The sequence below is a fragment of the Anguilla rostrata genome, chromosome 19 (assembly GCF_018555375.3).
Source record: "Anguilla rostrata isolate EN2019 chromosome 19, ASM1855537v3, whole genome shotgun sequence".
Lineage (NCBI taxonomy): Eukaryota > Metazoa > Chordata > Actinopteri > Anguilliformes > Anguillidae > Anguilla > Anguilla rostrata.
In genome coordinates, this window is record NC_057951.1 from 14,668,118 (window position 1) to 14,692,297 (window position 24,180).

General features: G+C 47.8%; 3 protein-coding genes and 1 long non-coding RNA gene across 8 annotated transcripts in view; 1 reads left to right on the top strand and 3 right to left on the bottom strand.

Moving 5' to 3' along the window:
* LOC135245814 (receptor-type tyrosine-protein phosphatase zeta-like) overlaps window positions 1-2,063 on the bottom strand; it is a 34,100-nt gene extending 32,037 nt beyond the window's left edge. Inside the window, 1 exon segment of the mRNA XM_064319105.1 lies at window positions 1,684-2,063. Coding sequence (XP_064175175.1) covers window positions 1,684-1,747 — 64 coding nt within the window. The 5' untranslated portion in view covers window positions 1,748-2,063.
* Window positions 2,064-7,349: 5,286 nt separating this feature from the next.
* LOC135245812 (peroxisomal succinyl-coenzyme A thioesterase-like) lies at window positions 7,350-18,657 on the bottom strand. Of its 5 annotated transcripts, none has more exons than XM_064319101.1 (11): window positions 18,530-18,657; window positions 13,773-14,048; window positions 13,404-13,503; window positions 12,960-13,150; window positions 11,364-11,533; window positions 10,884-11,003; window positions 10,334-10,416; window positions 9,911-10,004; window positions 9,451-9,531; window positions 9,069-9,210; window positions 7,350-7,774 (listed from the first exon to the last, which is right to left on the bottom strand). In XM_064319101.1, the coding sequence occupies exons 2-11, from the start codon at window positions 14,005-14,007 to the stop codon at window positions 7,644-7,646; spliced, it is 1,347 nt and encodes a 448-aa protein (XP_064175171.1). In that variant the 5' UTR covers window positions 14,008-14,048; window positions 18,530-18,657; the 3' UTR covers window positions 7,350-7,643. The 5 variants fall into 5 exon arrangements, with proteins under 5 accessions (XP_064175171.1, XP_064175168.1, XP_064175169.1 ...); XM_064319098.1 differs by lacking the exon at window positions 18,530-18,657 and adding an exon at window positions 15,286-16,666; XM_064319099.1 differs by lacking the exon at window positions 18,530-18,657 and adding an exon at window positions 14,107-16,666 and having other exon boundaries at window positions 13,773-14,072.
* LOC135245811 (sorting and assembly machinery component 50 homolog A-like) lies at window positions 16,948-22,984 on the top strand. Its single transcript, XM_064319097.1, has 15 exons — window positions 16,948-17,121; window positions 17,721-17,831; window positions 18,165-18,266; window positions 18,607-18,694; window positions 19,147-19,253; window positions 19,348-19,478; window positions 19,957-20,044; window positions 20,279-20,407; window positions 20,616-20,687; window positions 20,842-20,928; window positions 21,057-21,127; window positions 21,513-21,580; window positions 21,715-21,861; window positions 22,054-22,195; window positions 22,435-22,984. Exons 1-15 carry the CDS (start codon window positions 17,101-17,103, stop codon window positions 22,478-22,480), a joined length of 1,410 nt encoding a protein of 469 aa, XP_064175167.1. The 5' UTR covers window positions 16,948-17,100; the 3' UTR covers window positions 22,481-22,984.
* Window positions 19,397-21,836, bottom strand: LOC135245817 (uncharacterized). Its single transcript, XR_010327410.1, has 4 exons — window positions 21,697-21,836; window positions 20,819-20,946; window positions 20,194-20,286; window positions 19,397-19,495 (listed from the first exon to the last, which is right to left on the bottom strand). It is a non-coding gene; the product is annotated as an uncharacterized LOC135245817 (long non-coding RNA).
* Window positions 22,985-24,180: the final 1,196 nt, after the last annotated feature.

Genomic DNA, 24,180 nt, shown 5'->3' on the forward strand with positions numbered 1-24,180 from the left:
TTTCTGTTAAATGAGGAGGAAATTGTATCATATGAAACTTAGCATCAATTACAAAGAGTAAGCAGATACTTACTCTTCTTAAACATCGATTTGTGTATGCAAAAGTTTAATCAGATAGAAAATATCAGCATCCTCTTTCTTGTAATTTGTTAAACGAAGAATCACACACTCAAACCCTATAAGAAATATTTGAACATACATGAGATGTAATGTCCAGAAACAGTTAGTATTCAGAATTTCAGTATAGACATAATACCAAAACACCTCCAGTTTGTAGGTCACTGAAGGAGCAGTTGGTATCGATATCATTCTTGAACCTTTTCAAAAACAATTTGGGAGAATAACATCTGTGAACCACTTTAACATCTTTGTTATCAAGTATCTGTGAGATGGAGTCCAAACTTTATTCCAGTCAATTTTATCCACACGTCTATTCCAATACAACACAACTTTAGGAGATGAAACAAATTCCCCCTGAAAAAGAGAGCGGATCTTCCTATTGTTAGAGGATGGATAGAAAACAAATATTATCAACTTGGTGCATCTAAGAGATCAAAGGACGGCACAATGCCAGGTAAGCTATCTGGTTGTTTAGGCCCTTCGTAAGCATGAAACTCCCAGACACAACAGCAAATTCTTTAGCAGTAATTGGAATATTATAATGGGATTTTAAAAAATTCGCTATGCTTGAAAGGAGATCGTTTAACTTTAACTATCGTTAAATAATTGGCTCTCCTGCTCTCTACTCAGCCGCAGGACAACAGAATCACAACAAAATGACGTCACGAAAATGAAATGACATCACAGGAAAAAGTATAACACACACGCGCACACAGAATATGCACCCACTCTTGCAGACCACCACAAACACCCGGTTTTTTGTTCTTCCATGCTGATAAGTGTTATGTACTTTTTTAGGGTTTAATGACATTTTCTCAACAAATTTCTGGACTCTTCAGACAGCCGCCGCCATGCTTCCCCCCCTAAACAAACCGGGAAACAACTTGGGACTTTCTCTGTAAGAGGCATCTCATCTCTGTACAAACCATTAATTCACGCGGGTGCCATAGCCTACAGCGCGTGCAGTAAACATTCTCAAGCCTCCATTCTCTCTCAATAACATCGGCCGCACCGTACACTCACTTTTTATGGCGACGCTGAAGGTGAATCCATACTAAAATCCATCCAAGTAAAGAACTCCGTGCATTTACACAATAAATAATGAAAACGGTGAAAATTATCATTTCCATTAACTCCTGTATATTCAGGGGACCGATCCCTGCGCTCACCGAACGTACTTTAAATGAAAGTTATTCATACACATGTTTCTCCTTCTACGGTGGCTGTCTAGATGGCGAAACAATAACTGAATTCTGGCCATTTTCCGTGAAGTAAAAGCGTAAATGTAGACATGTTTACGCTCTTGCACTAAAGGAACATCCACGTCCTACGGCAAAAATCCTGTTGGCGCTTGAACTTAACGCGCAGAGCGTTCCCATGGACGATCGAGGCTACCAGCGTGACATTTCCAAAACACAACGTTTAACGCAGCGTGAAGCCTATTCCCCGAAATGTCATCGATCAGACAGTGTAAACGCTGCGTGTGTCTGAGCTTAAAAGCAAGTGTGTCATTTCAACTAGAACAGACAAAGAATAAAACAATAGAAAACTCCAAGTTCTTACCTATTTGACAGGTAAGCAAGAGATGCACCAGCAGCAGAGAGCCCCTGTGTACAGTTACGCCCATATTGTTCCTCTCAATCAGCAAGACTTGCGCACATACGTCTCCTTAGGTGCGAAGTTTTCCGGAGTATGGGAATTGAACTCCCCAGGGCGCGTGGAGATGCTATGCTTGATTCATTCCTCCGCGTGTCTGCCCGTCGGTGGCATTCGCCCCTGTCACGCTGCGGTCTCGCTCCGGAGCGGCTGCACGGACTCGGCGACTGGAAGCGCGCGTGTGTTTGTTTGTGTGTGTGAGAGGGAGGGAGAGAGAGGGTGAGAGAGAGAGAGAGTATGTGCAGAGAGATTGGGCGTGTGCGCCGCCCACAGCCCACAACCACGCCGTGACACGATGTGCTGGCTCCGCGGGAAGTAAACGCGTCCACCTTAAAATTTGAATCTCAGAAAAATTTGATCATTTTTGCATCATTTCCCGATTCACGTCTGGTAAAGGAGTAAGGGGCAAGATTAAGATCGCTTGACCATCGCGTTAGTGGAAGGAATCGGATATTGTTTAACAGTTAGCACAATCTGTCATCTAATGGGATGAAAAAGAACACGCGCGCACGCACGCGCCGCACCGGTCATTATTCCGCTCCATTCTCCCCCCAGCCTTCAACTGTGCTTTAAAAGTATGGGGACATGTTCCTCCTGAACAAAACATGACACTCAGATACTCCCATGGCCTTTGGGGAGGGGGGTGGTCGTTAAAGACAAGGTCAGGCAGGGATATATGGGGGGACACACCCGCTGAAAGTGTCTGTGCGCTCCGTTTAATATCTCCCTCAGGTTTACACGCGCACGCTCTGCTTGTGATCGCTCTCCAGCAGGGGTCCACTTAAGCAGGATAAAATAACCCCTGAGATTTACATAATATTAAACAGTCCGTCCCACCAGCCCAGATGGTAAGCTGCTTGAATGTAGGACAGAGATTCCACTGATGCTGCCCATAACAACTCCAGAGTGTAATCAGAAAATATGGACCTTATACGCAAAGCAATATTTCCCATGTTCAAATTTGACTGTATAAAAGATCATTTTTTGAGGTATTTTTTAATTGTAACACACACACACCTTTGGATTACACATTGCCACGGTCATCCTTGTTTTTACTCTATTTGAATACATTTGCATAATTTATCCGAGATTATCTTTAATTTATGCAGGAGCCTGATCCTCACTTGTTGGAATGCATCTTTTCATTCAAATACTTCTCCTTTTGTACCCAGAAAACAGGCGTTTGTGCATGTGTGTGTGTGTGTGCATGTGTGCTTACCTGTATGTATATTTGTGAAGTATTTGTGAAAGTAAATAAATACCGGACATTCACATACATACACGGACTGCACCAAGCGTCAGAAGAAATTCAATAATAAATGCTGTCAGTCCAGAAACAATCCTGCAATAAGTGGAATTTTAGGCTACGGTATTACAAACGCCAAAGCAGAGCTGTGGTCCGCTCACCACGGAACACTGACATCAGCTGAAACGCTCTGCGAGGAACGGTCAGTTTCCAAGGAGCGGAACCCAAAAGCACGAGCGCAGAACAATTCAGTGTGATGTCACAATTGAAGCATTGTTGATGTGATGTCATCCCATCGCCGGGAAACAAGAGTGATGAAGGGAAAACGGGCAGCTGCTCAGAACAGCCAATGTTCATCCTCAAATATTACACTTAAAAAGGGAAGAGAAATGCATGATTACTGACTAAATTGGTTGCAAAAAAATTAATAAATAAAAATGATATATGCACAGATGTAAAGAAATTGTAAACACAGATCCGCCAGTCATTTTAAGGAGATGCAGTGTGCAATAATTGAAAGCTCCCCTTTGTCATACAGCACATCAATAAAAAATGTGAGTGTAGCAGTGAAAAATGGTAGATATTGGCAAATGCACAGTGGTGAGAACGTGTGAAAGACCGGTATTGATGAGCCAGCCTCTGGTGCAGTCGAGAGGGATTATTTGAAACAGGAAAATCAATCAAATTCTATTTGATATGGCACAAAGGACACATCACAGGGAGCTTCACACACAGCATTTCTGGAGCGGACGATGCTTTGGCAACAGAAACGATCGTGTCATAGTCACGGAAGTACGGTATGATCAAATTGTGGCCTAACGATACCATCTGCAAGGGAACACACAGGAACGCCTGAACATGGCCTAATAACCTGGAAGACAGTATTGAACTTAACTCCCCCTTTAAAGAGATCCATATTTAGAGCCAGCTGACACCAGAGTGGGGTGGGTGGGGGGGGGGGGGGTTGCTCTCTCACACACACACACAGTCTCTCTGACACACATACGCTCTCTTTCTCTCTCACACACACACACACATACAAGAACAAGCTGCCAATCAAGTTGACTAAATTTGACATTGTCTTACGCAGCTGGGCTCCAAATGTTGGAGTCCGGCTGCATAATTGTGTCTTTGCAGAAAGATCCTAAGTCAGAAACCTGCGAAGAACTCGAAAGAAAACCCGAAGAAACTATTCATTGTCCATAAAGGACAGCAGGATGCATAATAATGCATGAATTTACACTGCAATGATGCTTACAAAATGTTTCCTGTCAACAGAACACCCGCGATGTCTGAGATCACACCGTTCTCACACGGCCGTTTTGAGCCATTACATTACGTTCACTTTGCAAACACTCTCATCCTGAGAGACTCACAGAAGTGCCTGGAACCGGGTCAGGTACAGTGCCAGGACTCTTTTGGTTCATTCACAGGATGTTGACCCCCCCTCCAAGAAAAAAACAACAAAAACAGGCATCAAAAAGAACAGTTTAGACCAACGGAACTATCAATAAATCAAAACCCAAAGTTTGTGAGAGTCTTGCATGAGTGTGTGGGTGTGTGTGTAGGTGTATATATATGTGTGTGAACTCGTATGTATGGCGGGAGATTACAATAACAGAATCGCAGTAAAGTGGAGAAGTTTCTGACACCCTGACCCAGGACGGGCCGGCAGCAGGACGGGGGGGGTTCAGGGATAGAGAGGTGCTGGGGGGTCCTGCACAAAGCCCCCTCTAATTACGGGAAGCCATGCGAGCCGCGGCTCCCCACAAAAACGCAGGACTGAGCTCGCAGGCCCGGGTATCCTAGCAACAGGCAAGCCGTGAGGAGAAAGGGGGAGCTGGGGCGTGGGGAACCACACACAGTGAGCGGAACAAAGACACCGCACACTCCCCCCTCCCAACGCCCGAGAAACACAGATCCTGCAGCCCCACAGACCTGCTCTAAAAGGGAAGCTTTTACTTAGTGCGCGGTGTCACTAGCCTCTGCACACACACGCACGCACGCACGCACGCACACACACACATGCACACACACGCACGCACGCACGCCACCAGCACGCACACACACACACACACACACACACCGCACGCACGCACGCACGCACGCACGCACGCACACACACACACACACGCACACACACACACACACACACTGTGAGTGCCTAACTGAGGGGACTAACCTGTCAGTCTGTGCTTCTGTATGAGAAGCACATTTTTAACCACTAAAATGTTCTTTCATTTTACTTCTTGATTCCACAGAAATGTGACCAGGAGTTTTTTTTTTTTTAATGTTCATTTGAATTTTATTATTGGTTCTGTTCAGCAGACACAAGTCCCAAGTGCATCACCCATCCTGTCCAAAGCCCAGCGGCTCTGGTTTCCTATTTAGCCCTTGCTGCATTTGCGTTTAACGTGCCTCGAGAAAACACATGAAAGTTCAAAAACCTTAAGCTGACCCAAAACATCCCCCCATCTGTCAGTGCAGCCATTTCCCCAGAGCTGGTTTCCAGCACACACACACGGGACCACAGTGCAAAGGTCATGACCTAAACCCGTTTCGCAAAACCAAACACCTCAAGGCGCACTCTCACGAGCAGCCCCCAGCCCATCATAAGGGCTCCGCGCTTAGAGCATAATCCGGTTACGTCGGGGTTACATCCCGCTATAATCCTGCCGCAGTGCTTTTGACCGCGAGCAACGGCGTGTTGGGGAGATGGAGGACGGCCATGTTTCCCACGCTGGAGTGTACTATCCTTAATCGGCAGCACGTCTCTAAATAACCCAGCCGCCTGTTCGTGGGCTTATCCGCCCCCCCGCATTACTCACGCGGACGCAATCTGCCGTCTCTGGGCCTTGGACACCAGCCTACTCTACTCCAGTCAAATGATCAGTTGTTTGAACTGCTGCTTCACACGCCTGTTCCCATAGCAACCTGAACTGCATTAATCTGAACCACACGGCGTCCGAGACTTTTTTTATCCCCCCCAAAAAACTTCACTTGCACTGAAACCAAAATATCAGCTTGGAAAAATTAAGATACATACTGAAATAAAACGGATATACTGGTATACTATATGACCAAAAGTATATGGACTAGGCCCCATCGTTCCAGTGAAGTCAAATGAGATGTTGGACATCAGGTGTCCACATATTTTTGGCCATGTAGTGTATCTCAAACTTCTGCATTTATATTTAAATACTTGTATTCCTTGTGTGTTGTATCAAACTTTTTAAAAACTGCGATGAAATTGTGTTTTTTAACTGTGGTGCAAGTGGGAGTATTTGAGCTTCAGTGGCTCAGTTGGTAAGGACAGTCTGGGTGTTATTGAGGTACACAGCTGTTGATATTGAGAGGCTGTTCTCGCCCACATTTCACATATTGAATTAAAACATTGACGCAGGGTCAGAAGAGGCCTGTGAGCGGGAGAGGGAACGCCTGCTCTCCCCACAGACCCCACTCCGGCCCCAAAATCTCCCAGCTCACCTGAACATATCTAACAGGTCTCCGCTGGGAAAACACTCCTGTCAAGATGAACACTGAGGGGAACTCACAGAAAGCGCTCAGTTGGTAGGCCTTTATTACAGCGCTGGTTATGTACACACGAACATTCACTCATTTTAATTCAGTTTCAGTCGCCCCCCTGTGAGGAAACGCGTTCCTTCCACACAGAACACACCTGAGGGTCCGGGCTACTCAAGCCCTGCGGTATCTCTGACATAAGGCACAGTTCAGGGAACACAATGATGACATCACAGGGGGTACCGGGGGGCGAGGGCGTGTCAAACTAACGTTCGGTTCGCCTCGTAAACTCGCAAAAGTCAGCAGAAATAGCGCGTGCCGAGTCTGGCGAGGGCACCAGGGTTCATTATTTACGCCTTGTAGTGGGAAATCTCATTGGTCCAGCGAGCTTCTGCAGATCTCAGTGGACACAGTGTGCATTGTTCACCTGATAAACCTGCCAGTCGCCGGAGACCACCAAAAAAAAACAAATCCCTCGTATATGCGACTCAGGCAGCTGCTATTTTTATAGAATTTACAAGTTTACGAGACCGCCCAAATGCAGCACTGCACCGCATGGAGTCCGGGAGGTCTTACAGCTCCCCCACCACCCCTCTCCCACCCCCCCGCCCCTATAGCTCCCCCCCCACCCCCCGCCCTTATAGCTCCCCCCCCCACCCCCTTACAGCCCCCCAGCCCCCTTATAGCCCCCCCACCCCACCCCGCCCCTTATAACGCTCCTTACCGCTCCATATGAACACCCCCACCCCACCCACCCCGCCCCTTATAACTACCCCCACCTACCTGCAGTCATATTACTATGTCTTCTGAGGTAATAATGTGAACATTTGTCCTTATAATACATAAATATTGTGATCCTTCATATCCATTAAAAAGGGGTAAAACTATAAAGAAATTCACCCAGCGGGGTCAGCCATACTCTCGCAAAAAAGTAGTTGATTACGCAACCGATTTATCAAAGTTTAAACAGCTATCTTTTTTTTTTTTTAAATCAACTTGCCATTACCTTTAATTCTCCCGAAAAGGAGAAGCTGTGTGAATGTGTGATGTCAGAGGCTGTGTGAATGTGTGATGTCAGAGGCTGTGTGAAGGTGTGATGTCAGAGCTTTGACTGCGTGACTGCGCCGTGCCTCTGATGCAGATGCAGCTGCAGAAACTGCAGGATCTTCCTCCAGGAGTCCTCCTGCGCATCAGCGTGTGGTTTGGGCTGCCCCCCCCACAGCAAGATCACTACGGAGAAACAGACATCAGTGCACTGAACGCGTTGCTCTCCCCCACGTGGGCCGGCCCCGCCCTCAGCCACCCGGGGGGCCTCCTCAGGGCCCGTCCGCTTCCGACAGCAGGTCCAGAACGCTCAGCGCCTCCCGAGTGGAACAGGAGCCGCATTCGCCCAATCCAGCTCAGAACCAGTTGCTATGGATACGGTCATTTTATCTGATGTTCATTCGGTTACATTCTAACGTTCCTCCCCCTCACATCACACAATGCAGCATCACTATAAGCTACAGGGTCGTGGCAGAAATCATTTAGTGATGCATTCTTCATTTAAAGCCAATCAATAAATCACAAGTCTTTTCCTACTGCCCACACACACCTCTACGCTCCTCTTGTTGCTGCAGTCTCCTCTATGAACACAGGAGGGCACACACGAGCCCAAGCCCATTACTGAAGGGACTGTGGAGAGTCCCTATCGAGAGCTCGGCTGCAATGCTGGCCACAGCTGCCCCTCCAGGCGTGACATTCAAATTCAACACAGCCCGTCGGGCACATCGGTGGACGGCCTGAGGCCTTGGAAAGGGTGACCCAGCTAGCAGTGCCTTTCTCCAGGGGCACGTTCAGTCTGAAAACGGTGTGCACCGTTCCGCTACGGTTTTCGGGTTGAACGACATGTTTCCTCGAAAGTGTGTGAAAGGGGCTTTGAGGAACGTTTTCTCTCATTTGGTGGGCGTGTCAAAGGTGTTACCCAATCAGCAGCGACGTGTATATAAACCCTGCTGTATTAAAAAGGCAGTGAGCACAATGGATCCAACTGAAGTCCTTTACAAATGCGTCCGCTGCAGCTGGGTGTATGCAACAATTGAAGACATTAGACGACATGTTTGTCGTAAGTATTTTATAGTATTAAACACGTATTTAAACCGATTTCAACAGGCTCCGAAAATTCTTGGAAAAGAACTCAAAGGATGGCCTTCTCAGCTGCCATAGCTGCCACGCTTGTGTAACACAACAGGGTGTTCAGCGCACCGCCGTTTCCGTTTAAATAAACGTTTCGCTACGTTTTGTCGGGGCTGAACACGCCCCAGGTAAAGGGTGTGGTTACCCAGGAAACGGTACCTGTCTCCAGGTAAAGGGTGTGGTTACCCAGGAAACGGTACCTGTCTCCAGGTAAAGGGTTACCCAGCTAACAGTACCTGTCTCCAGGTAAAGGGTTACCCAGCTAACAGTACCTGTCTCCAGGTAAAGGGTTACCCAGGAAACAGTACCTGTCTCCAGGTAAAGGGTGTGGTTACCCAGGAAACGGTACCTTTCTCCCGGGTGTGCTGAACGATGAAGTTGCTGGAGCGGAAGTGGGGTGTGTAGGGCGGCTCGATGAGGTGCCCTGTCTCAGGGTACGACAGGACGGTCAGCAGGTCACCCTTTCCTGCGTCCTTCATAATCCTCTCCATCTGCAGGAGCAGGTCAAAGGTCAGCTATGGGAGTTACACCAAATCTATGTCTATTTGCACATACACACACACACTCACAGACATGCACACACACTACGCACACACATTCATCCAGTCACTCACACATATGCAATCATGCATGCACTCACTCCCACTGAAGTACGTCCCAGTGTCCTGCCCTTCCCACCTCGTTGAGCTCACATAATGATGTCACAGGAAATGGATGCGGACGCTACTCACATCCTGCGCGCACTCTGGCGCGGCCCAGTTCTGATCGTCCAGTCCGACGACGAGCATCATCGGGCACGTGATCTTCTCAACCTGTCAGGAGCATCATTCGCCAACAAATGAGGTCACTTCCTGTCTGAACACCTGGCACAGCACCCTGCCCTCAGCCCCTAGCACTGGCCGTGGGGCGTCCGGGACCCAGCAATGCCAGCAGCCTGACCGCACAAGCCAGCCAGTTAGGCCTGCTGGAAAAAAGGCAGTCCCCCCATTCTCTCCAGTTTAACTGCCCTCGCTGATGAGCACCTATTCAATATTATTTTATTCAGCTGGCCTGAAGGGCGTTGGGCGTATTCTCTTTATATTATTTATGGGGCATTGCTTTACTGTCAATTTAGGACACAAATGAATTGAACTACATGCGGAAAACACACACATTTTACAACACAAAGACACAGCAGCAAGGCACACATACGCGCATTATCCGCGACGGGTCCTCAGGGATTGGTAAAACAAGTTTCCTCCAAATCAAATGATTGTTCTCATCGACCTCGATCTTCGCAGCGCGTCTGGAAACAAATTGCAGATGAAGTTTGCGTGATGTGCAAGATCCTCTGACCTTCTCACATTGCACTGAGTATAAAACTGCAATACTTCATGCAATACTTTGCTCTAATTAAGTAAAGTCTTGGCTTTATTTCAAACTACAGAAAGAAAATAAACCTTGAAACCTAAATTTAGCCTTTTTTAGCCTTTAAAAAATGGCCTTGCCAAAATGACTGGTACCCCTTGGAGTAATTAAATAAATCTGATTGGTGAAGGTTTGATAATGTTGTGGGGTTGCCTAGCACACACAAGCCTTTTCATCATAAGCACACATACAGAGCGGAGAACTCACCTGCTTATCTCATCAACTGCGTCTTCCACAGACGCATCGGGAGGCTGGACGTGCCCTCCATTGACGCACACGCAACACACCGGCTGCAAGGGGACGGAAACAATCAGCGAACAGTGTCGGTCCTCTATGCAATAGTGCACTTCATCACCCAGTCAGAATGGGGGGCGGGACTGCAACGCCTCATTCTGTTAAGGCATTGTGTGTGTGTGTGTGTGTGTGTGTGTGTGTGTGTGCGCGCGCGTGTGTGCCGATCATGCTCCACAAACGTATTGTCGAGTGAAACTCTGCCCTGCACTGACTGCCACTCACTTCCGTGCAGAGACAGCACAGCGCCTGACAGGTGGATTACTCAATGTGCCCTTCTGCACATGCTCAGATAACCACAGCCAGGGCCCGGAGCCGAAGGTAACTGCAGGAACAGTGACTTGACCATGTGACTCTAGGGGAGGGCAGTGACTTGACCATGTGACTCTAGGGGAGGGCAGTGACTTGACCATGTGACTCTGGAGGAGGGCAGCGTGTATATGGGCACAATCACACACAGACTGACCCGTGCTACTCTGGAGTATGAGGCCAAAGCTATGGACACCGTGGCACCGAGAGACAGGCCAAACAGCGCAACGCGGTCAGTGGCCACCAGGGGGTGCTCCTGCACAATTCTGAAGGCATTCTATAACAGAACAGAGAAATAACCGTGGTTCAGCGCACACAGCTCACTGGCCTTTCTCAATGAAGGCTAGGCCCATACAGAATACAGTCAGTAAAGACCTGGGCAACACGCGCAGTACTCAGTTATGATATTATAAGTATTTTTGCACAAAGAGGTCACGTGTGTGGAGTTGTGACCCCCTCCCACAGTGAATCTGGGTCAAAGGAAACTGCTTGGACCCTGCACTGCACGTTTCACAGAACATTTCAGAAGATACACACAACCAGGAAGAGGAAATGTAAAGGGAAATTATTTACTCCTGAAATTAGTTTCTTTTTTTTTTTAATTTTGTGTGTGTCAGAGGAAAAATCTGAAATTTACCTCAAAATAACTGATTGTTAGAGCACCAGGTGTGCCAAGAGGTTTGTTGAGAGGAAGGTACTCCATCGCCAGGGAGACAAAGCCATGTGACGCCAGGAGGGCAGAGCGATACTCCACCAGACCGCCCCCTCCTCCCCACATGTCCAGAACACCAGGGAAGGGTCCAGGGCCTGAAAGCACACAACACCTTTACCTGTAAACACACACTGCACTGGACCGCATCCTTACCTGTAAACACACACTGCACTGGACCTCATCCTTACCTGTAAACACACACTGCACTGGACCTCATCCTTACCTGTAAACACACACTGCACTGGACCTCATCCTTACCTGTAAACACACACTGCACTGGACCTCATCCTTACCTGTAAACACACACTGCACTGGACCTCATCCTTACCTGTAAACACACACTGCACTGGACCTCATCCTTACCTGTAAACACACACTGCACTGGACCGCATCCTTACCTGTAAACACACACTGCACTGGACCTCATCCTTACCTGTAAACACACACTGCACTGGACCTCATCCTTACCTGTAAACACACACTGCACTGGACCGCATCCTTACCTGTAAACACACACTGCACTGGACCTCATCCTTACCTGTAAACACACACTGCACTGGACCTCATCCTTACCTGTCTAACACACCTGCACAGCTAAACACACATTGCATTAGACATCCTGGCCTGTATTACCAGGCCTGTGTTACCCGGCCTGTATTACCTGATCTGTCTTACCTGGTCTGTGTTACCTGGTCTGTATTACCTGGTCTGTATTACCAGGCCTGTCTTACCTGGCCTGTGTTACCTGGTCTGTATTACCAGGTCTGTGTTACCTGTCCTGTACTATCTGGTCTGTATTACCTGTCCTGTACTATCTGGTCTGCATTACCTGTCCTGTACTATCTGGTCTGTATTACCTGTCCTGTACTATCTGGTCTGTATTACCTGTCCTGTACTATCTGGTCTGTATTACCTGTCCTGTACTATCTGGTCTGTATTATCTGGTCTGTATTACCTGTCCTGTACTATCTGGTCTGTACTATCTGGTCTGTATTACCTGTCCTGTACTATCTGGTCTGTATTACCTGTCCTGTACTATCTGGTCTGTATTATCTGGTCTGTATTACCTGTCCTGTACTATCTGGTCTGTATTATCTGGTCTGTATTACCTGCCCTGTATTATCTGGTCTGTATTACCTGCCCTGTACTATCTGGTCTGTATTACCTGTCCTGTACTATCTGGTCTGTATTACCTGTCCTGTACTATCTGGTCTGTATTACCTGTCCTGTACTATCTGGTCTGTATTACCTGTCCTGTACTATCTGGTCTGTACTGTCCAGTACTATCTGGTCTGTATTACCTGTCCTGTACTATCTGGTCTGTATTACCTGTCCTGTACTATCTGGTCTGTACTGTCCTGTACTATCGGGTCTGTATTACCTGTCCTGTACTATCTGGTCTGTATTATCTGGTCTGTATTACCTGTCCTGTACTATCTGGTCTGTATTACCTGTCCTGTACTATCTGGTCTGTACTATCTGGTCTGTATTACCTGTCCTGTACTATCTGGTCTGTATTACCTGGTGGCAGGAAGAAGGTCCCTTTGACTCCGTTCTGATTGGCTTCCACCCTGCGCACGCCGGGGGCCAGATACCAGCGCTCGGCGACAGCGCAGGCCAGGGGCGTGGCCTCCCGAAAGCCCTGGCTGACGTGGCCTCTGTGCACGGACAGGTGGACCAGCATCGGAGAGCAGACGTCCCTCTTCCTCAACCTGTAAGAGCAGCAGTGCTTCCAACCAGCATCGCCATTCATCATTTCACCCTGGTCCCCACGCTACAGACATAACAAAATTACAAGACCTTCCATTGGGTTGCGCGTGTGTACATTAACATTATGTGTAACGCCAGACTGCGCCTGCAATCAATACAGCTAGCTAACCATAGCATAACAGTGCTGCTACTCACTGCTCCTCCTAGAGAGCGCACCCGACCTCCTGACAGAGCGTTACAGGTGTGGGAGCTCACCTGAGTCCGGGTCTGCTCCCAGGTACCGGCCTCATGCTCCAGAGCAGCCCCATGGGCTCGATGCCCAGGTACGAGCCTCCCACACTGGCATGCTCTGCAGCTGCAAGCACAAAGCCCAGCACAGACCCAGCAGCCAGGTTAGCACACCACGCATCTGTAACCCTGCAAGAGCAGCCACGCCTGCCCCAGACTGATGCCCACTAGGTAAAGGTGTCACCGCTGTCACCAAATCCACGTTTCACCAAACAAAGCGTGGGAACTGTGGAGCGCACCTTAAACACCTTTCCCAGGTGGACTGTATGAGAGAGGAGAGGTGTGCTGTGTGTGTGTCAGTCGTGTGAATGTTGGTTTTGTTCGGGGGCTCCAGACCTGTGACGGTTCCCTGCGCGTCGCTGACGTAGTGTCCGAACGCCTCCCAGAAGTCCCCGTCCTCGGACTGGTGCAGGGCGTGGAGAGTGACCCCCTGTCCCGACCGCAGCTCCCGAACCACAACCTCAAACTTCTCATCCACCAGAGCCCGGGAGGGCGTCACCGTGAGCAGGGGGCCAGGGGCCGGTCCAGACGTCACCGTGAGCAGGGGGCCAGGGGCCGGGCCAGACATCATCCTCGCCGATTCCGCGCTCGCTTACCTCCAGAAGACAAAAGCTGTACATCTGCGTTTGAGACTGGCTGCCAGCGTATGTGCATGCATTTTTAATCTCACAGAACAGGCCTGTCAGCATTCACCTACTTTCACCATTCGTTCATATTACTGTGTAGGCTGTGCGGTGTGAAAAAGGCACTTCTGAAAATGTAACCCATTCTCTGAATGTGAAGATATCATCGCAGACAATGTAGTGAGTAAAGTTTGTTTTGTAGTGCCTCAGAAAATTGTATTCAGTTTGAAAGAAGGGTGTAATAAAAATGAAAAAATTCTGAATTTTTAATGAAAAAGAATTTTAACAAAACAGTATGTTTAATTATATTTTGAAGAGTTGTTTACAAAATTAATCGTACAGTACAAACTTAGTACAGGCTTGAAGTATGACTACCAAAATATTTGCATAGTCAATCAGACATTTAAAAAAAATTAAAATCTGATAGTGCTGAGAGTTCAGGCTTCCCACTCCTCCAACATGTCTTCTTTGCATATTGTAGTCAGTAAAGTTGGTTTTTTGTAGTGCCTCAGATAATTGTGTTCATTTCAAATAATTGTGTAATAAAAATTAAGAAATTAAAAATATTTCTGTTCACAGATTTTAAGATATAACTTAGCGGGATGGCATGCCCCATACCTATACAGTACCGAGAGTTTCTCATTGCTAGTTTTGAAGGGTGCATGTTACTGTTTTACTTCCGTGGTGCTCTTGAAAAAATTGTATTAGGATTATTATGGTTCAGCACGGACATGCACAGCGGTTCTGGTGAAAAAGGCCGCTGCTCCCTTCACATTTTTAAAGAATATTAACCACCCATTAGTAGCCTACGCTATCATCCATGTGTAGCATGTTCTTCCCTCACGTGCAGCAGAATAACCCGGTTATGAGGACATAAATGAATGTACGCTATCTACACAGCCACCGGTCAAAATGTAGTCCCGTCGGACCCGTTGGACCAGCCAGTGATCACGTATGCATCGGCTACCGTAATGTCACGAGTTTTCAACAGTAGCCTGTAACACTTAATCAGATATTACACCGCATATTAGTGAGGCATTTCCCACTAATTTAATGAAAAACACATTCCCTAAAACAAGTAACCTATTCATCAACGCAGCAGACCAATGGCATACGTAGGCTAAATCGGAAAAGCTTTATGCCACTGTCCGTGGGACGTTTTCGCATGTAGGCTAGCAAAACGGAGCAAGCAAGAACTTGAACTTGTATGTAATAAAGCAACTTACCCTGCGGTGGAGTCCGATTGATCTGATCTGGTAGTACACAGTCCAACGAGCTAAATACGCGTCGAGAAGAGGGCGTAGCTTGACTGTATGGGCAAAACTACACACCCAATACGAATGCTAGTATACCACATTTGATATTCAGCCTACTAGGTGTATAGATGTACACAGAGGCGAATCCTGTCCCTTTTACTAGCTACATAAGGCTAGTGCGACATGCTATACCTACGGAGGTAGGCTATTTGCCTCTAAATTAAAGCTAGCCTACGCATTCTCCGAAATTATTAAACTGATTTCACTAAATTGAATCCAATCTAATCTTTCTTCGGTCCCAAAGGCGATAAGATGTCATGAGGGAACTGCCAATCCTCTTAAACAGATGTGATGGCGCGCAGAAAACAGTTTTGACCCCAACATAACAAAATACCTTGTAAATATGGAAGCACTGTAAGTCATATTTTTCGTATAACTTCACGGCACTATGAATTTGACCACATTGACACCGATGCGAGTTAAATCTACCCAAACCTCCAGGGATGTTCTTTACTAGTAAACCAATGGTCCTTTACTTCTTTGATGAATTGTGATTTCATGTACATTGGGCAACTGGGATGCAGAGGTCCAAGCCAACTACACTAACGCTAAAGAACATCAGATTTTTGGCGTTTGCCAGTCCCACCCACTGAAACGACTCTTTCCAGACACTTCACCGACAGAACATCTGGGCTCAAGACTACAGTGTGCAGTACTGTACAAATACCCCAATTTCACATGGAGGTTACAAATGATAAAAAACAGCAGAACTGGCTAAAACCATCCACCTAAAGGTATGCCAATTTAGTGTGTGCACTCTAACAGACCTAGCCTTTAGTCAGGCTTTTAAAATTATTTATTAATTTTTTTTACTATAATTGGAAATTGACTCTCATTCTTTCTTTACATTTCAATTCAATCAGACCTGTGCTACTTCTGTTCATGGTTAAAAGGCAAAGTCTGGAACAGGTATGTGCATGCTGGCGGGCCGCAGTTTTATGAAGGCTTCTTCTTCCAACTACACTCATTCTAGTCATTATCTGTACACACCAAAAATGATGACACTGCAGATTAGACCCAAATAAAATCTTTCGGCTGGGAGAACTAAAACGGGTTTCATCTGCTTATTCAAAAGGTTGGCAAAAAGGCAAAAATGTCTGATCATGCATGATTATTCATTAAGCGCAGAACTTGGTATGAAATCCAGAAGCAGATATGATCTCCCCTGGCATAAGAGCAACTCCAGAGTTGGCCAACAGCTCACTGAATTGTAAAGATAGTTATGGACACTTGTAGAGCTGGTTGAGGGCTTTCACCCCGACAGCTTGAGCCTTGAACCCATTTCAAAAACCTCGGGGTGGGAACTGTATTTCTTCCTTTAAGGAAGGAATTTGAGTGTTGTTGTCAGAAGTTCTTTCAATGAAGGGCAAGAGCGCCGCTGTCAAACTTTTGGGCTTCAGTTTTTTCGCACAGGATAATGTGTGCTGATAACTGACGTTTTTTATTTAAACAACTTGTTTTTCAATTGCAATCTATTTAGATTATTGTTAATAATTAAATATTTTAGATCAACATTCGGTTGAAAGTGCTAGCTGCGCTCAACAACGAGGCGTTCTGTCCAATCGTCTTGCAGATGGGCGGGGTCCGTGGTGTCATGGCGGCCGTCACTAGCAGAGCGGAGCTGATTCTGAATAACTAGAAAGCGAGTTCCTTTGTGTCCAGCAACATAACTCCTCTGATCGCCATCATTTTCGAGGACCATATTATACAACTCTAGAAACCAACATGGGGACTGTCCACGCCAGGGTAAAGGCATCCGCAAAAAAACGGAAGACCTAAACATTGTGCATGACCTACGTGCTAATATTATTCGCTGGCTAACATTTACATTACAGCAGTCGGTGTACAGGCCGTACAGTCGATTAAACAAGGTCCACTTGGCCATGTCAAGGGCAACATAAATGACCTATGTCAACGAGATATAGCCTACAATGTAATATCTGCAATTAGAGTATTATGCTTGGGCGTGTATCTGTTAATTATATTGTAACAGAACAACAATGCAAGCAAAATTATTTAAGTGAAGAAACTGAACCAAAACATTAAGTGACATTAGCCGGCTAGCTACTGTAATCATCACTGTAGAAAGCGAGATAGCCCATTTCAGACTTGGGTTAGCTAACGCTACACCTCATCCGCGTCTGCACGACAATGCAGCTAGCGAAACTATGAACCTTCATGCCTGCAGTGGCTTGTGTACGGGGAAAGATGGACGTCCGAGCGCACAGAAATTATTTTTTATTGCGAATTGCTTGCCAGATTTGACACAGTCAGCTGCCAATTAAGAATGAGATATTTACAGGATGGTAGCTAACGGACCGCTTTATTTATGTACCGCTGTACAGAGTCTCGATCCCCTCCCAATGCACGGACCCGAGCTGGGGGTTCATGTCGATGATGTGGACCTGGTGGAAGTGCAGCCGGAGACCAAGCAAGAGATTCTTGAAAACAAAGACGTGAGTTCGAGCCAGCTGTGTGTGTGTAAGATACTTTGGAACACGTGACATAGAGTATTTGTATTGCGGTATTGGTCGTGCTCTTGATGTGCACTTTTGTACGTCGCTTTGGATAAAAGCGTCTAGCTACTAAATAAATGTAATGTGATGCTCCGCCTGGTCAAGGGACGATTAGTCTATAGCTATTAAAATGCGGTGTATTTATGGTCGCAGTGGGTGTGATTATAAAAGGAGATTATTTAGCTTTATTTTAAATATTAATTTCCTTGGGTAGGGGCCAGAGCACTATCGGAGAATGCCAGGAAGCATCTTTAATGTGCACGCCTCTTTCAGGTTGTAGTGCAACACGTACACTTAGATGGCCTGGGAAGAACAAAAGAAGACTTTCTGACACATGAGATCGCAGACGTCTTCACTGCCAAGAACCTCATTGACGTAAGTATCCTCACGCCTCGCAGACAAGAGAAACGTACTTCCTGGATGGGGTTTAGCCGATGCCCTGTGACATACCTACAGACAGCAACGTGTTTGAGCACGCGTGTTCGCCTAGCTGTGGTGGTCACACGTGACCCAAGAGATATCATTTTTACACATGCCTCTAAAACACACGCTAAACAGGTCCTCTGTGTTGTACAACAACCTCTTATTCCCAGGAACAACAAAAAATGACATCATAACCCCTCGCCATGGCGACCTACCTGCCGTGGCTCCGTAGATGCCGGCTGTGGGCTGGTCCTGAAGCTGAGCAGTGTTGTGTGTGCTGTGTCCCCCGCAGGTCATGAAGAAGTCCCACGACGCCAGACAGAAGCTGCTGCGCCTGGGAATATTCAGACAGGTGGAGGTGGTCATCGACACCTCCCAAGGTGCTCCACTGCTCCCTGCCTGTAGCGCCACAAAGCCCTGTGCTCATTAAAGCAAGCCTGGCTCTGGCCTGGCAGGGCTGGTTCAGGACCATGGAGTTCAGGACAGTAGGGTGCTGCAGGGGACTGAGAATTTACCCTGTATCCAGATTTCCTGTTCACTCTACCCTTCAGCAAGACACCTGACTCGCCTGCAGCTCTGTGAATGCTCTGGATAAGAGAACATAGTGTAATGTGTACGTGCTGCGGTGTAAAGATACATTTTGGTTGGTCTGGGTTAAGTGTAATGTCAGGTAGATTTCCTCTAGGTGATCTCTGTGGACAGTGTGTGTCTGTAGTGTAGTAGCCGCTGACCAAGACTGTGTGTCTGTAGAGTAGCTGACAGCCTGCCTGGCCGGTCATTGGCAGGCTTGGTCACTGACAGCGCTGGGGCTGACGAGGCCTGTGCTCTGTAGGGGACGGCGCCCTGCCCAACGGGCTGGATGTGACCTTCGAGGTGACGGAGCTCCGGAGGGTGACGGGAAGCTACAACACCATGGTGGGAAACAACGAAGGGAGCATGGTGAGACCTCGCCCGCCTCCGCACGGGGCACGGCGGTCACATGACCCTGCGCGGGGCACGGCGGTCATGTGACCCGGTTCACCTCTCCCCGCAGGTGCTGGGCATCAAGCTGCCGAACTTCCTGGGCCGGGCGGAGAAGCTGACCTTCCAGTTCTCCTACGGCACCAAGGAGACGTCCTACGGCCTGTCCTTCTTCAAGCCTCAGCCCGGAAACTTCGACCGCAAGTATGGAGGGCCCCTCCCTGAGGACAGAAACTCTTTTACCCTCTGCAGTTTCTGGCCTGCTGTCTGCTTCCTGAATGTAGACAGGGATAATAATAGAGGGACAACACAGGCATGACATCACCTTGCTGATACAAGACAGAGAGGAGCTCTCTACCAATCACAGACTACATGTATAGCAACCAACAACAACAGCAACTGTGATTGGTAGATACTTTCTGGCTTCTGTAATACCCATGGGGGTCCCAGATGTATAGCTGGAAAGTAGACTCCTATCAAATTGGATCTTTAATCCTTTTACTCAAGTTTTAAATGCTTTAGGTTTTCATTCAATCAAATCGGTTTTCCTTGATAAGTTCTGCCCCAATGAACAGAAACTGATGAACAATAACTCAGCTTCCGTAGCTTGTAAATGACATGTTGTCTGGTTTTGATTTTAAGGTCTGGCCGCTAAAGGTTTTTTTTTTTGTTTTTTTTGCAGCTTTTCTCTGAACGTGTACAAAGTGACGGGGCAGTTCCCCTGGAGCTCGCTGAGGGAGACGGACCGCGGCGTCTCCACCGACATTAACGTGAGAGACCCTCCGGGAGCATCACAGCGCTCACAGTGCGCTTTACTGGCACTACTATTCTCTGAGCATCTTTCAGTTGATTTCCTGAAATGAGTTTTGTATTTACCCACTGTGGGCACTCTGTATGCTTGCTGCGTGGGCTGAAGTACCTTGTCTAAGGGCACTGCTGGATTCGAGGGTGAGGCTGTTGTTGCCGTGGTGATCGAGTGTCATTGGTCCCACCCTCTCCTGCAGTTCCCCATCTGGAAGACCAATCACACGCTGAAGTGGGAGGGAGTGTGGCGGGAGCTGGCCTGCCTGGGCCGCACGGCGTCCTTCGCCGTCCGAGAGGAGAGCGGCCACACCCTCAAGTCCTCCCTGTCGGTAAGCCCCTCCCCCTTTCCCCCGGGTCACTGTGTAGGAAGCCGCACGCATGTGCAGCTCCTCTCAGCGTTCTCTCAGTCAGACACAGTAATATGCAGCACTCACATACAGGACTATAATACAACATGTCTCTCACACAGCAGTATTACATAGACTGTTTATTATCAGACTGTTTCCTGCCTAACTTGTCATCTCCTCCCCCCAACAGCATGCCATGATGATTGACACCAGGAACTCTGCCATCTTCCCCCGGAGAGGTGCCTTGCTGAAGATAAACCAGGTGTGTGTGTGGGCGTGTGCATACGGGCTGCAGAGTGGCTCATCCTGAGATGTGAATGTGTCTCATGGTGTGCAGTCTGTGGTCTGGCCACAGACTGACCTGATTGGTTGATCGGTGCATAAGAACCTGACCTGATTGGCTGTGTTGCACACAGGAACTGGCTGGCTACACTGGGGGCGACGCCAGCTTCCTGAAAGAGGACGTGGAGCTCCAGCTGAACAAGCGTCTGTTCTGGGACTCGGTGAGAGAACTCTCCCTGCTGAACGCATGAACGCGGGAGTGATTCGCATATAAAATGCACCTACTTTATTAATCATAAAGTGAATTAGAGAAAATCTGGCATTCTGGACATTGTAGTTCCTCTCTTAGGTCCTGTCTGTCTCGCTGTGGGGGGGCATGCTGCTGCCATTCGGAGACAAGCCCACCTGCATCGCCGACAGGTGAGTCCATTCAGAGGGGTCTGGGTGTGCTGACTGGATTGGGAATGGTCTGTGGTGAATTGTAGACTAACTGTGGAATGGTCTGTGCTGAATTGTAGACTAACTGTGGGATGGTCTGTGCTGAATTGTAGACTAACTGTGGAATGGTCTGTGCTGAATTGTAGACTAACTGTGGGATGGTCTGTGCTGAATTGTAGACGAACTGGGGGGTGGTCTGTGCTGAATTGTAGACTAACTGGGGGATGGTCTGTGCTGAATTGTAGACTAACTGTGGGATGGTCTGTGCTGAATTGTAGACTAACTGGGGGATGGTCTGTGCTGAATTGTAGACTAACTGTGGGATGGTCTGTGCTGAATTGTAGACTAACTGTGGGATGTGTCTCAGGTTCTACCTGGGCGGCCCCACCAGTGTGAGGGGCTTCAGCATGTACAGCATCGGCCCTCAGAGTGAAGGTGAAGCCTCACGCCGCCTCACGCCGCCTCACACGCAAACACGCTCTTTAAAGGAGATGGAGGATAACAGATTGTTGGGTACAGGGGAGGATGATGGGTAGAATGTCAGTGTGTACCTGTTCTTGGTGTCGCAGGGGACTACCTGGGCGGGGAGGCCTACTGGGCGGGCGGGGTCCATCTCTACACCCCCCTGCCCTTCCGGCCGGGGCGGGGCGGATTCGGGGACCTCTTCAGGACACACTTCTTCCTCAACGCTGGCAACCTGTGTAACCTGAATTATGGTGCGTACCTGGGAGAGCTGTGTAACAATAATAATCATACTTGCCATAATGAAGTAAAGATGCAAATACATGTGGACCTCTGTCAGTGAAAAGATGTACAGGAGCCATTTCAGGGATTTACATGTGATTACAGGCGTGTGTGGTGTGTGTGTGTTTGCGTGTGTCTGTAAATGTGTGTGTGTGTGTTCTCAGGTGAGGGGCCGCAGGCTCACCTGCAGAAGTTGGCGGAGTGTATCCGCTGGTCGTACGGAGCAGGGATCTTACTGCGCCTGGGGAACATCGCACGACTGGAGCTCAACTACTGCATTCCCATGGGAGTCCAGAGTGGAGACAGGTACGGCAGCCCACACCTGTAACAGCCAGGGTCACTACAGGAGGACCACCAGTGGGGAGATCCATTTACAGGGGCGTGCACATTTCTCACAAATATGAAAATCAGTCTTTGAAGGTGTTGAATACTTCCCATTGAATCTGACATCCCACAGAATGCACAGGCTCATTTCCTTTCCTGTTGTAGTGTGTTGAACACAGAAGCCCTATCTTCATCTCTGCCTCTGTTCTCCCTCCTTGCAGGATATGTGACGGCATTCAGTTTGGGGCAGGGATCCGCTTCCTGTGATGTCATCAGCTACCCAGCTCCTACAGAGAATTGTGGGAAGTGTAGTTTTTTTCCATTATTATTATGACTGTCCCCCTTTTTTATATATTGTAATGAGTGGAGCACTCCCAGAGGGACAAAGCACGCACCTGGCCCACATGGCCCAGTCACAGTCCCTGTGGTTTTGGGTTAGCCCTGCCCCCTTATTTACTTTGAACAAATCATGTACGCCGTGTGTTTGAAACCAGCCAATCAGATGACTTGTGCAGAGACCGAGACCTCCGCTCCAGGCACTTCCTACCTCCTGTGGCCAGTACATCATCATCACACAACAGAGCTGTAATCCTAAAGCCTGGCGCTCGGACAGTCTGCCAGAATAACACTACACCTGCCAGCTCACCCCCAGACCAGCCGCCTGATTGGACCAGTAGTGGAGATCTCGCCACCAGTGTGCTCTTATACGTCCTATATGAATGTTGTCTGAATGCTTATGCACATAAATAAATCTTTTTTTTTTTCCACCCACCACTTTGTCTGGTTTTCTTAAGCTGCACAGATTCAAAGTACTGCCACAAACCACTGATAGCCTGAATTACTTTCTGCCGTTCAGTTAAGAGTCTGGTTTGTTACTGTGGACTCCTGTGGCTACTGTGGTTTCCACAAACGGAAAGGGTTGCAGTATAATTTCAGTTCAGCAGGGGGCAGCATGAATTAATGAAAATGAACTAAAGCCTTATGGCCCTGTAGGGAATCAGCTTCGCGCAAAAATAAAGACACCCATCAAGAATGAATCCGTCCGTCCGAACTTAGCAGCTAGGTTCCTGTAGTCACCCACAACTCAGATTAGATATAAATTACCCCGATTGGCCAGATAAAAGCACTTTAGCAAGACCCAACACATTTTGACCTATAACTACCGAACCTTTTGTGCTAGAATCTGAATTCTTTTTCTCCCAGATTCCCTGCCTCCAGACGAACAGAAAGCCTCCAAGACCAAAATGGCTTTTTGGATTTTCTGGCATTTTTCTTAAAAATCTGCCTCCTAGAAAGTTTGACCCTTTGGCATCCGACTTCTATTCAGGAGGATCTAAAATCCCAGGACAAGAAAAGTTTCTGCGTTAATGTTTAATCATCATAAAACTTGAGAACTGCAGTCCATTGGTTTGGTGTAAACCTGTCAATATGTGGCACAATAGCAAACACGGTCATAACTCCTAAACCAACAGCTGGATCAAGCATTAGGACACTAAGGATTCCTGAACAAACTAACCTGTGGCTCAAATTTATCAGAAGCATTCAGAAAACTAAAAGAGTGATAATTTAAAAAAAAAGCTAGTGTTACGGACCAGCTGAAAGACAGCTCATGATAGGCTAAAACTGTGCGGGGTTTGAGTGGCAGCCGCTCCTCCTGAACACTATTTTAAGCGCAGAAGTTGGCTCAGGGCCCTGTGGGAGGCTGGTCCTCACTTCTGCTGGGAAAAAGCGGTGAACCTTTGAACCAGGAAAACCTGTGCAGGGCAGTTTGATGTGGACAGCAGTGGATGTGTGTTTGATTACACCTCCCTGACTGTGCAGGAAGAGACAGCAGGGTCACCTGTCTGCAAGCTGCAGGTACACTTACCTGACTAGAGCCACTCCACACACCAGGTCCACTTACCACACTACAGCCACTCACACACCAGGTACACTTACCTGAATACAGTCACTCACACACCAGGTCC